The sequence below is a fragment of the Opisthorchis viverrini genome (assembly GCF_000715545.1).
Source record: "Opisthorchis viverrini unplaced genomic scaffold opera_v5_41, whole genome shotgun sequence".
Taxonomy (NCBI): Eukaryota; Metazoa; Platyhelminthes; class Trematoda; order Opisthorchiida; family Opisthorchiidae; genus Opisthorchis; species Opisthorchis viverrini.
The window spans coordinates 1,705,119-1,719,308 of NW_008751697.1; the positions used below are offsets into that span (position 1 = coordinate 1,705,119).

The 14,190-nt window shown below is 41.9% G+C and overlaps 1 protein-coding gene across 1 annotated transcript in view; it reads left to right on the forward strand.

The window, feature by feature from the left end:
* Positions 1–412: 412 nt before the first annotated feature.
* Positions 413–14,190, forward strand: part of T265_13158 (hypothetical protein) — a gene marked incomplete at both ends in the record, with an annotated part of 36,448 nt that continues 22,670 nt past the window's right edge. Inside the window, 4 exons of the mRNA XM_009167465.1 lie at positions 413–591; positions 3,506–3,827; positions 7,516–7,610; positions 13,506–13,685. Of these exons, the coding sequence (XP_009165729.1) occupies positions 427–591; positions 3,506–3,827; positions 7,516–7,610; positions 13,506–13,685 (762 nt within the window). The remainder of the gene's footprint in view (positions 592–3,505; positions 3,828–7,515; positions 7,611–13,505; positions 13,686–14,190) is intronic.

Below are 14,190 nucleotides of genomic sequence, written 5' to 3' on the forward strand. Positions count from 1 at the left end.
TCGAACGTGAGCACTTATGAAGGAAAGATAATGTCTCGATATTTGGCAGACAGATGGCTTTTGATTAACTTCTTCCCTCAAACTGGCCTTCTGACTTTTATGAAATAAAATTTTGAACACAAGTCTTGTGTTCCTGCGCAACGAAACATCATTTTTGGCCATCGTATCACTTTACACATACAGTGTCTTTATACTTGTGAGGAGCCACTGTCATGTTCGTTGCAGTCAGTCTTAATGTCGTTTCTCCGTGTTAAGTCACTCGTTTATTATCGCCAGAAGGTTTGTTTTGCGTCAAATTATGCGGTAGGTGTTGATTATCCGCGACCGTACTGATGAATTTAAGTCAAAAGATAAAGCTCAATAAACTTGCAACTTTAAAGTAAAAAATAATGTTCCATTTTCTTGCTTTTAGCTGCAAATTACAAAATGGATCAAGAGGATGATTCGTTTACCTCCTTCTTTACGGAGTTACAATTTGCTGAGACCGGACCAACGGACAACTGCAATGATCAAATACTCCTCGATAAGTTACGCGCACAGACTGAGGCCCTTGATCAAATTCTGCTTGAGAGAGTGAAGAAAGAGAATAAGGTTGTAACTATTTGCGCGTTCTAGTAACAACGTGTAGGATCTGACTTTTCCATGTGGTTTGCCGTCATTTCTTATGCAGAACAACTTCAACTGAAACCTTTTTTGTTATAACCAGTTATCGCACATCAGTAGACAACATGGTAGCCTGATATCAAGGAGGAGTGTTGCAAGTCTGTCAAGGAGATGTGATTGGGAATATTAACGAGGAGGTAATCAGGAGTAATGAAAATTAACTGGCTATAGCCCATGTCAAAAAGCTGATTTAACCTCCGAGTTTTTCAAAACGACAAATTATTAGGAACCTTTATCAGGAATATCCCAAACAGCGTAAAACATGACAATCACAGCAGTGAAAAAAAAGATTGAGTTCCTACGTTATGAAAGTACCTGCATGGACTTCAAGTTGTTTACAGTCACATATAACATTCGTGTATTACAGACCGGGTGTCATCCTGGGAAAATTACTGTAGAAACGAAGGACAAAGTCGCATACTAAAATGAAACCATTTGAGCAGGGGGCACTGCAGAGTTTCAAAACGGGTCACGGGAAACAGCGAGGACGTAGCCCGTGTTCTTCAGTTTTCACACATGAAAATTGAGTAAGGCAGTTTCTTCCTAAAGGGCGCAGAAGATCTGGAAAATTGGATTAAAAAGCCTGTCGGGATATTTCTAAAAGCCCAGTAACCTACATGTAGTTCATACAGCCCTGCTAGCTATAGCTCACCAACTCAGTCGGTTACCTCTACCAGGACTAAACGCCAGCCGAATGTATCGGATGATCATCCTCAACAGTAAGCGGGCAAAACGCACTAATTAAGGAGATTAACTTCTTTGCTCCACTCGGAACACGGGACGTTGATCCAACTATCTGAATTTCGAGCCGAACAATCAGTTACTATTGAAGGTTAAACTTATTTGAACCAACGCTCGTAAACTAATGCACACCACACCAACGCATTGTCCAGTTCCACCAAACGATAGCACACCGACTAAGCCACCTGTTCTGGTATGCAACAGAATAGGCAAGCTCAGAGAACAACTCGAACGCCAATATGGTTTACCGTTTCCACCGTTCGAGTAAGGAATATGAAACGAGTGGACGACTGGCATAACTGTTCGATAACTGTTTCTCTGTACAAGCTTTTACACCCTCCACTAAAGTGAGGATTTTGAAATGTCATCCCAACTAGCTGTGAAATATAGTCAGATGTAAAATCTTACTCGCCACTTCGTGTGGTGAATGGAGTTCAATCTATTGGACCGTAAGATGGCTAACCTCCCAAAGGGCTAATTTTATCCTTAGCGAGATTACCCTGTTTCATTGAGTTGTATACCAGTCATATATTGAAAGACAGCACTGACATAGCCTGATTTTCAGCACTTTGTTGACACTGTCACATTCACATCCTCAATCGTTTTTACTCCTTAAATTAAGCGGAGACTATAGTAAAATCTATTTGGCTTTCTGTAAAAGAGTAAAGTATAGCCGATGGTGTGAATGTGTAGCGATCAGTTAATGTCAATGTTACTCAAATTTTGAACATCCATTTCCAGTTGGTCGATGTAGCAAGAAATTTGAGGTGTACATCTTCAAATAGAAGGCCGCTATTACGCTACAATATAGTGTTATAGGATGTTTCAGCGCAGGCTTCATTAACATTAGATCGTTGATAATTTCGTTCCCCGTGGGATGTACGTTGCAGCTGTGAGCTGACGCGTAACATATACTTAATGTACTGCAGATAAGATTCTTATACCTCTCTTTTCCTTTTATGATTCCTTCTCCGAAGATCGGACACGCATAGTAAACAAAAATACAATGTCTTTGGAGTGATGAAACAGAGCAAACCGAAGTTACCTACTTAATGGGTTGAAATTGAGAGGGGGAGTTGATCAGCTGATCCGTTCACCAAGCTTAGAGGTTAGATTTTATACTAGTTGCCAGGAGGAACCCAATGGGTTTTCCGCGCAAGCCTTTGAAAGCGTGCAGAGTTTCAGTCATTCGTTCCTCTCTGATTCTTTCATTTATTTTTGAATACACTTATATATAATATCCTTTCCTCCGTGCTGAAAGTAAGGAATGTCTTCAACATTGGCCAGAAATCAGTAAAAAGTTATGTTGTCGTTGGCTCAACTAATAAGAGATGGAGTTGACGCGAAGTAAGATGTAGTTTCTGTCAAAAAGCTGCTGATCACAGGTACGTCCCTCATCCTGCTGAAGGACTGAATGCTGAAGTCGTTACACTGCTGTACAGACATTTGCTCACTCGCAATGCTAGTTATCACTCTTAGGGATGGAGATGAGAACAAGCACACGTTGTGGGCAAAGGGTTCATGGACAAAGAAAAAACGGTGGTACAGGTCTTCTGTGCTCTGAAACGTCAACGATCGATCGTTTAGTTTTGGAAAACCGGCAATATATTCAAGTACGCGAGAACCTGGAAATGCTCGACTCTTAATTTTTTTGCAATCTGCGCTGCACACATGCAATGCTAAGTTTCTCTCTTGGAAGATAGCGTCCTATCTCATAAGCCCCAACAGCTTCCGATAGAAGAATTCACCACCATTCCGGACGGAGCTTTCTACTAATCGTTATCTGTGTGTAAAAGTCCGAGAAGAGATTGTTTTACAGAGAAAATTTCTGAAGGTTGGGAGCTAGTTACTTTGAATTTGTCAAACGGCAGTCTCAAATGAAGCTTCAGTAATTGGGGCTTATCGCGCTCTCTACTCGTACAGTATTGTTTTTTGCGCAACGAATCCCAGAATAGCAAGCAAACATACCACCTTACACCAGTTTTTCGAAACCGCGAAACCCTGGTTCAGACACAATGTTTTTAACTTCAGTTTAGACTAATCCTTATATAATGAAATGGCATGCTTATTGCAAAAAAGGAAAATGCTTTTTCTTATTCAGGTGAAACAACAAAGTAAAGTCATCCACCAACAGATACGGCAGGAGCTGATGCAAATTGTGGGGAGGCTCACGGAATCCACTAAAAATCAACGAAGTGGCAAACGGCGAAAATCTTACTTCAGATCGTCCATCTCTTCTCCTAATATTCTACCCAACCTAAACATCTTTTCGGACAAGAGCAATGCTCTCGTATCGGTTCCAGTTTGTGACAACGCAATGGTGCCGTCTTACAAACAGAATGACTTGTCTCATGAGATATTGAGGAACATCACATGTTTTCTTGACCTGGATCGTACAGTCTTCACTCAAGCGGATGACAACTGTGAGTTTAAAATTTCCAGTTGTTTAATCCCTCAGTATATTCACATCGAAAATACTGTAGATTAAATAATGAGAATGCGCGTGAGCCAAAGTTTGACTTGCCGATTCCTCCAGGCATTCATGTGAGAACGATTTAAATTCAGACTCATTTGTACGGCCGTTCATCTCATGTCCGGCTTCTGACTTTTGAACCAGCCTTCCATGTTCCATGTACCTCGTTCTTCATTTTAGCGGTATAACCACATATGGACTATCCGCTGGTTTGATTCACACTCCGGTAAACTAACAAAAGCGATCAGTATGTAAATGCTCAGCTGTGTACTCACAGGATCGTAACCAGCACTTACCTCGAGGAACGTGAGCTTACCACATGATTAGAGAAAACAGACATGTCAGAATCTTCGGGTACCGGTTTCAGTGTTTAACAGCTATGGTATACTTTTCGTTGAATATGACTTGTACCAAATTACGGTATGAAAGGCCGTCTCTTATAAAATCACCCACATCGGCTTAGACCAGCTGACAGGACTGGTTTTTAGGTGGTCCTCTGAATTCTGTGATAGTTTATGAGGTGAGTACCATCCAAAGAATATCTTTTCTTCGATTGCTGTGACGAACACCTCTATCCGGATCGATAGAGTACTGACAGTACAAGCAATGGTGTCTGGATTTCGCACATTGTATCTTATTATGCATAAGATGCTTATCCCTGTAATTGGCACAGTAGAAATGCTGAGGTTTCCGGCTAGTGTCATCAGAGTAAAAAATAAGAAAAACGGTCAAACGCTCAAAGATTATTTGACAAAACCAGTCACGGATATCCAGAGGAAGTCACCAAAGTCGCGGTAAACTATATCGCGATATCTCGAATATCGTAGCGACTGAAACATGAAGCGGCCTGGTGCAGCACATTCAGTTACCTGGTTTTAAGTAGAACATAGGGTTGACGGAAACTCGGAGACTGCGCCTATCCGATGAGCCCCAAGAAGGGCGAAACCGGTCGTGGGCTGTTGAGGACCTTTCAGCAACCTTATGAGTAGTGCATTACAAAAATATATATGTAACGCGGTAAACTTCTTTGAAGGTCATCAGTTTGAGATAGTCATGCTGGGCTGCTCAATAGGGAGTGCAGTTTTCACCACGCAAGTAGAGTTAAACTCGGTAGGAGTGCTGTAAGAATAATAAACGTTAAACTATTCATGCTGAAAAATGCTTTTACTTCTATGTCTCGCCATAAAGTATGTACCCTAAATTTGTGGAAGTGGAAGTCTGTCATTAGGTTTGCCATATGACGTGAACTGTTCCTACCGACTCCGTCAGCTGCCGCGATCTTTTTTCGAAGAATGTTGGAGCCTTTGAAAGTATACAAGCAAAAGCGTATGCAAGACACGAGTTTGAAAAGTACTTTTGAAGGAAATTTGTTTGATGTTGCCTAAATGTTTTCTGGCCTAACACGTGCGTATGATCATCAGTTCTATAGCCAGCTTCATTGCAACCATCCTTCAAGCTACGGCGACAACCACCATTCCGCTTGAATTCCCAAGCTTAAGGTAGCTAGTCAGTTGGGCTGCCTTAGTTCAGAGGTAGTGAAGTGCGTGTGAGTGGTGAAATTTTTCCAATTCGGTGGCTTATCCCATTAAAGAGAACGCGAAAACTTGCAGTGTTTTGTCGATACAGTCCATTTAGAGAGCTGCTTTTCGCCTAAACGGACAAGAATTTTGAGCCATAAATGCAAGCCTCAAGAATGGCGATGCATTACCGTGGAAAATTTTGCAGAAAGTTTTGGATAGGCCAAGTTACGGCCCTCCTGAGCTCTGAAGAAACGCCTATTTTTGGGGAAATCTAATGAAATAAAACAGGTTGAAAGTTTCCAGGCTTGGAGTAAGTAACACTGATCATCAACGCCGCATCAGCTTTGAAGCATCATACTTCAAAGAAACTGAACAAACCGCAACATTATTCAACTTTTGAACTAGAATTTGCGAGTCTGATGACTTAGAAGGGAAGAAGAGCCCTGGGCCTTATAATGAAACAGAGGTAGGAGACTTGAGAACATGATAATTAACTTTATCGGTGGCACTGGTGGAACCATCAGGCCCCAAGCTGAGGCTGGTTTGTTCATCTTGAGTAACTTCAACTTTCAAGTGTCAGCTTCCTCCTGATTTGCCGTCATAAGCTGTTCGACCCGTCAGTTCATTGGCGGAAACGAACTTTAGAAGGAACAGACTTACTTTTGGCTTCAATTTCGCTTCCGCCCCTCGGTTAACCTGGGACGACTGGGCCTTCATTCATAACTGTTTGAGCTACTCATTAGTAGGCAAATATTTGCCATTCTTCTGAGTGCACAGTCTTTCAAAGTTGCGTCTGAAGAATGAGTAGACCGAGAAGAAAAGAACCCGGTTGGACTTTGTCCTTCCGAGTGGATCTTCGTTCTTCGCGGTAAAATCGTGTAGTTAGCGTTAAAGTGCGATTAACTTTTTCAGCGAAAACTACTTTAATTCACTGAAGCCAAAGAAAACCACCAAAGACGCAAGAATACAGAAGCCCTAAAATACTTGAATTCGCAGAAAGCCGGTTCAAGTGTGAATTGTTGGCTCATATGAAACTGAATTTTACAGTGATAGCAGCAACATTTATAAAATTGTTAGATGATTTTGCCCCTTAATATTTATCTAAAAATAACTTTTACGATTTCGAACTCTGGGCAGGCTATTGAGCCTTAGGAGAATGGGACTTTCGTATTGTTGTACAAGTTACCTCTGTTACCACCCAAGAAGGTATCAGCTTAAGATATATGGAGGATTGTGGTGTGGACTTCTGGGAATATGATTTCGCCTCTACATTTCAAGTTCTTCCGTCTTATCTTAGGCAACCGGGTGGTTGCAGGGCCTTCAGACTCTTGGAGTTGGGCGAAAACCCTTGGCCCTGGGCTGAACGGCTTTTTTCCTTCCCGGACTGAGGAGTTTCATAGTTCCTTGTAGACTTCAGTTTAGACAGAACAACAATAACCCCAGAGCACTAAGGTGCACCGTTTGCATCACTGCACAGCCAGTCCTCAGGTTACCTTGGATGAAATTGGCTGGATGTCTCCTTCGAAGCCTCCGCATCAATCAAATACTTGAATCTGCCAAACGTTTGGCAAAATAATATCACAACTGCAAGCACTAACATACATTTTTCGATCCGGCTTTTTTAGTCTTATCCCAACCGTACAATAGGAGATTACGTATCTCTTTTTTCCTATCCCACGGTGTGTACTCTTTCTGAAGTCTAGGATACGGTAGCTTCTTTTTATCTAATCGTCATGTAGCTAGACAATTAGCTGAATTGAGCTTGCTAAAAAAACCCAGGTGTTCTCATTCTGCTGAAGTTGAGATACCTCGATAAATAACATGATAATAATGATTTCCAACGTTTACGGCACAAAACTGGGTGGGGGTTAGGAGTGTGAGGGTAACTCGGGTCACCCAGGTATGCAATTACAGACATCAGACTTCTCAAGCCGTTTACATTCCGATGCCCATTCGCAGTGATTATGACAAGTTTTGACATCTATTTATCACTTGCCAAGTTCTCCTGCGCAAAATTTGAATTTGAACGAGTCTATTACTTAATCTTGCGAGTTCAAAACAGACAACCATAATTAGTATGAGCCTAACTTATTTCTCTTTCACTGCCATTATCTATAGCCACTCTGTTGGAGGACGAGCAACAAACAATGACCGACGAAGAATTCGATACTACTGCGACAGAAAGAAGTCAGGTTCCTCACTTATACCCAGAGGTAGAAGTCCGCTGACTTGATGCACCGTTTTATTGAAGCGCTGCATGTAAACAACCTCCTTTATTCAAAACATATTCGAAGCTTAAAACGAACTTGAACCTGGATTTTAGAGTACCTTTTGGCCTTACTTAGCTGAAATTTGCTCACATCCGTAAGATTAGAATTTAGTTACCCATTGATTGCAAAAGTAATATTTTACGAAATTTTTAGGTGAGTACCATCCAGACAGATCAAATATACCAGTGTAATCTAAAGCTGGATTGCCGGTTTATATTTGTGCCCTTTTTCACAAGATCCGTATGATTTGCAGAAGCATATACTCTGATGTAAGGTTAGGTTAATAGGGCGTGATAAAATTCTATGGCGCGTGAATATTTTGTCAACCCGATTCAGTTATTCAGCTATAAACTCTGCATCATAGGCACACTAGTTCCAGCTGCTGCGGTTTTTATCATCGGACAGTGTGGTACATACAGCCAAGTCTTGGAGGAAACGGCATGTTCGTTTGGTTTGGGAATTGGATAGTTACGCACTGAAGGCGATCGCTTTGATGCACGAGCACCATTGGCTGCGCGATTTGGCCGTTTCTGCCAGTGTCATTAACCATTAGTGAGATGAGTCTCGGGGTCCTCATCCAGGGAGACGGCAGTTGCCGACTAGACCAAGTTTGCTGGTTAGTGTTTTTGTACTTTGTTGTCAGGTCATACACTGACCACCCCTCGGTCGCTTCCACTCAGAACCGGGCTGGTAGAAACAAGCTTAGCTTGGCAGACGGTCTTAGTGGTGTTGATCACCAATGTGTGTTCAGTAACTCGATCAAGAATGGACCTGAGACCTTTTGCGACATCCTCATCTAACTATCTGTGCCTAGCTAGACGCTAAAACACCCCCTATTTTCCATTCCATTGTTCACACAGGTAATCAAAGATACCCCTCTTCTACACGATAGGCAAGATCATATTCAAAGGCATCCTGACCATAAACAATAAATTGGAGGTGTATTGAGTGTATGTTTTGGGCTTGGTCCATGGGTCGTGAGGAAACGAGGTCTTATTGAAGGACTCGTCGTGAATAGCCTGAGATGCAGCGCAAAATTCAATAGAGGGAGCATTGTTTTAGTGATGAACTCCAGCCTTATGTCTCAGGAGTGCGCAAATGGAAATTAGTTTGACCATCAGTTGCTAGTTATCATAACAAGTGAAACACATAGAATTGTGCCACAAAGGGATTAAAAAAATGAAACCAAGGACGCGGCAGACTTATAGTACCATTCTTTCAGACTGTTGTCTTGAACGATTCTGGCAGTTTTACCTAAGATCTCTACTCACCTCTTTCTACTTCTTCTTGAGACTGACGTTTTGACCGCTTTTATGTGATACTGGTCGCACACTGGGTTTTGATCCGAAACTCTTCTGAATACTTGTGCGCTGAATGTCTTGGTGTTTTCTAAAATTCGACTGTAATGAGGGACATAAGATAATTTGTCCATCCGCTCTAATTCAGGGAGTATAAGTCAACTTTCGGTTAGGTATGAGGTATCTTGTAGCACTGAAGGCAATGATAAGTGTAGTCTTTCGGTTATTTTACGTTTTTTGTGGTGACACAACCACATGTTAAACGCATGTATGTAGATATTTCTTAGCTACTCCCAGGTTATTTGGTCGCTATTTAACCATTTGTGATCTTTAATTGGGCACATTTTGACGGTGGGGGAGCGTGAAGCAACCATCAATAACCACTAGCTTGTAGTTAGCTTGTGGTTAGCTGGTAGCCAACAAGTAGCATTCAGTTGTGAGTAACCACATAATAACCACATGGATATCGTCCATATAACTATACTCGATCGATTTCTAACTAAAAACAACTGCACATCATTATTCAGATAGGAGTAATCATGAAATTCCACCTTATAGCTTTCCAATTTGTAGTCCTTTTTAGCAAAATTGTTGGGTAGTTTCCTTCATGAAAATACCTGTCTTATGATGAATCTGTGACAGCTTGTAAATCTCGCTTTCGTGTCCTATACAACCGAGTGATAAGCATACAGTAGCCAAATGACCAGTCATAGAGACTTCATCACAAGAGGCTACCGCATCGGAAACATGATAGAAAAAGCACGGACCTATTACAATGCATTTGTACACACATGATCAAAGGTGTATTTGGGACACAGGTCTCAGCTGGGTGGTGGATTCAATGTTAAACTCTCTTGCAACATCCGGATGGCCATTGGATTCCTGAAACACGGAACACATTAAACCTTGCACCGGCTTTCCACAAACAAAACAGATAAGCCGGTTAAGTGGAGCACAAATGGAGTAATTCACAGGTGGCATACCGAAGATCTAAATCTAGGTAACCGATGCCGTCGATTTAAAAACGAACCTCTCCCACCATCTCATCTGTTTTCCATCTTTACATTAAGCATTTCAGAGTTAGGCACAATGCCTTCTGTGAAAATAATGCCAAATAACAGACAACCAGCCTACCTCCAATGAGTATACATAGGTGCGCTTTCCTGGAATCAACTTTCTGAGACGTTTGCATAATACCCGTTTAAGATGAACCGCCTCTTGCAGCCTTCCTGCAACAAAGGATAAACTGAGACCACCAAAGTATGTTTCTCCATCTGCACTATTGCATCGGATGATTCTATGTTAGAGGTCAGTTTGTACTGCTTTTAGTGGATTTGGCCGTAAGTGGTATAGGCTAATCGGACTGACAGAAATACGGGCAAGTACGGCTTGTTAGATCAAGTGGTTGCGAACGGTCTGGTGGAAATTTTTCTCAGGGATATTAAACTCAAGGGATTCAACACCTTTGATCCTCATGGTACTGAGCAGTGCATACTTACTTGTATTCCATCTATAGATTTAATCAAGCGTTTAGTGCGATGGATTCACAGTAAGCGGCAAGAAGTTCACTTAAAATAAATCAACATGGAATTCACTGTGAGATGCTTGCAGTACCAATTGACGGTTCATTTAAACTGTGTAATAATGGTCTTACAACATAACCCTTTCCACCTGGCAGTTTTGCACATCTCGACTGAACATCAGATAATGGAATACAACAAGTAATAGCTGAAGGCTGAACGACGTTGATTATATTAAAGAGGAAAGAACAAGTGATACGCAGGATTACGAGGCAAGTCTGGGAAATTAGGAAACCAGAAAGTCGGTTGTAACTTGGTTGTTTACAGCCCTCTAGAGCTACAGGAAGTTAGCTATGGAAACGATGTATCCGGTGATTTAGCAGGCAGTATCACGTTTCTAAGTACGAAGACCGTTTGTTGATTTTGTATACAGGCTTCAAACGGACAGTGTTTGCTCCTTGCGGCATTTCTGTCGGCCGCCGTATCCAGGCTGCTCCCAAGCCCCTCAGGTTATCTGTCTGCCTGACGAGATACATGGGGCGCTCAATAGGGAAAAGAGACAAAATGTTCGGGGCAGTGTGAATAATTACACATCAGTCAGATGTTGCAGATAGTGAGCAATACTCGCCATTTATTCTTCTGAAGCATACAGCTTTTGAAAGTGATCTGCAGAAACCCAGGATGAGCCAAAGAGACCGGTTAGTGCGAGTCACCTTAGGCTGCAATGTGTCAGGAGATAAATGAATGAAAATAAGAAACGATTAAGTTTTTGTAAGCGCGGGCACCCGGCATGTCCTTCATAGCTATCGGACCAGTGTATGGCGAAAGTTATTTTGGTTGTACGAAGGAAAACCACAGGTTTTATGGGAAATATGGGCGTGCAGTGGAGAGTAGATCTTTAGCTTTCCGTAGATAAGCATAAACCTATTACCTCCCGGTGATGTAACCGTCCATAAGCTGATAGAATACGCCTGAACAAGCTAAATGCAACCGATCGATGTAGAAGCACGAAACAAATAAATGATTATAGAACTTAACGGAGGGGACGGTTGCACACATCATTCCGGACCCAGTCATCAACTGTTAAAACAGATGGAACAGAGGACATTTACTTTGGCATCACGATAGCGCCTTCTGATTTCGAGTATGTCACTTCCACAATAGGTATTAGGACTATTTGTCTGAGTTATGAGTGACTTGCTATGTTTATTGCAGACGACTGCATTCGAAACTACTTTAAGTAGCAAACCACTGATTAGGGCACCAGGAGACAATTGCTTCGAAAAATCTAAATTTACGCAGTGTAAATGTGAGTGAGCATTATCCAGTTTATGAATATCTCCGTAAAGTTTGACCCGGAAAACCGAGGTAGGTGTGGGCCTCACCATGCTAGGCAATAATGATCCAATACCCATTGCACCGTTTCTATAGATTTTCGTTTCACTCATATCAGGGTGTGAGCTTACTGGCCATTATGGTGCGTTGCGAAACGGTTCACCATAGACCTAATATCAATTTGTTGGCCAGAACGGATTTTGGTGGGAAAAAATTGAGGCGTCTTCATCAGGGTCCAAATATCACATGGCAATTCAGGCAACCTCGAGTGGAATTGCATCAGCGAACGGATGACAGTGCTAAAGGATATGATCCAATCTCGAGAAATATCGGTCATATGTGGTCTGAAATTACATAGGTTCGATTGAGGTCTTTCTTCTCAAACATATCCCCCTACTGGCAATCACATGAAAAGAAAAGTCCCTAACATGCGACCAGTCCCTTCAAAAGTTAAAAATTCAGGGCGCATTATCGCAACAACAGCTGATCAATTTTCTCGACGAAAAACAGTACGCGAGACTCCTAAATCTTTTCGACAGTCCACAACCAGCTTGTCATGTACTCTTTCTTTTCCTATCACCCATCCGTTTTGACACAAGAAGCTTTTATTTCACGTGTCACAAACATTCTGCATACAAACATAAATGGTAGGTCACATGCTTTTTCGAGAAAACTCTCGGAAACCGGTTCGTGCTCTGAAAGTAGTGGGTTGTATGTCAGTGGCCAATACATGTAAACAAAATGTCTTCTAAGCTTAACACTGGTGCGCTATGCTGAAGCCTTGGCTTAATTAAACACTTCTGAGTGTACAGGGCACTCTGTTGCGGAACCAGGCTCGTTAATGATAGGGGCACTTGGCCGTAGTCGACACGGAAAAATGACCACCTAACAGCCACGAAATTACCACTAAATTACCGAGCTTTAACCACTTGGTGGTTCAAATATGTGAACTACTGTTTCGTCGTGTTTTAGTATCCCATTCTATGATCTACTGCAGACTTTGAGCTCTGCTGATTATTGCTTCAATACATAAGCTTATAGACTTCTGACGCGAACTACTGCACTCCTAACGGGGGTAGTACAATCCCTGATATATGCTTCTAGATTATCGTAATTTCGTGTTCCGCATCCCAATAACTGTTAGAAATTCAGTGTTGTGAAGCATATGTGTTGTTGTTGTTGATCTGATATTCGCAGTCCTGAATGGATAAAACCGTGCACTAGCTAAACCAGCTGTGTGCCTCGAGTGCATCTCACGAGTGATGCAGGTCACCAGGCTACAGTCCTCAAGGACACTGCGTTTAAGCTGTTTATTTGTCTTCATATTTCTGAAACATCGGTTGGATATGCCAGTGGTTTCATAACTGCCACAGCTGACTCTTATTTCCTGGGGTTTACACTTGTAAAGGAAGCTAAGCGATGAGCATACGCACATCTGCACGAACTGTATGTGACAGTACTCAGTTTGCACCTAGATCCATCGGTGCGGTTCAATGTGTAAGGCAAATCCAAAGACGGATGCAAAACCGGAGAGTACTGTCTGTTCCTAGTTGGAAGTTCAACAGTGCTTTTACTGAAGAAGATGAACCGCTGTCACTCGTACTTCTGGAATTCTTGTACTACTGAGTACACTCAGTTATTTAGGGTTATTCTGTTGGTCAGTTCTTTCATTACAATGTTTTCAGGCAAAGGATACGTCGGACGACGTGAGTCCATTGTCAAAAGAAGATGAAGAAAAGCTAGAACAGCTTCTTAATGATACAACATATCAAGATCAGAACGAAAACCACATGTGGTGGCAAGGACAAGAAGTTCACGATGGAGAGCCACCTTCTGGTGCAGATCACTTCGTGAAGGACACACCAGTGAGTTTGCTATTCATAAATTGAAGGAAAAACTCACCAGTCGGCTATGATGAATACAAATAGTTCGTAGTTTGGCCTATTTAAGCATTTACAATGTCAGTATGTGAAAAAAGCATCCCTTCCGGTTTCCTAATCTATAGTACTACAATTCTATAATACAGAATCCTGACAGTTTAAAACTTGTTTATAATGTTGATGATGTTATTTCCCCCACGGGCAGTTCTAGTCCGACAACCTTCTAAAGCGCCACCTTTACGCTGAAGGTGGAATTAAACTAATAAATTATAAGCGGAGCGAGAGGCTTCACTTAGGTTACCCTTGAAAGGAAGAAGGCCTTGGAGGCTTCACGTTACCCTTGAAAGGAAGAAGGCCTTGGCTGCGGAGCTATTTATTCGGAAATGCCAACTGACCGGTCACAGACCATTGAATGAACAAGCAAAACTCTAATCTGCATCCTAGCTACAAAAACTGGACACGGATCTTCTCCCGAACGAGTCTTCCTAGA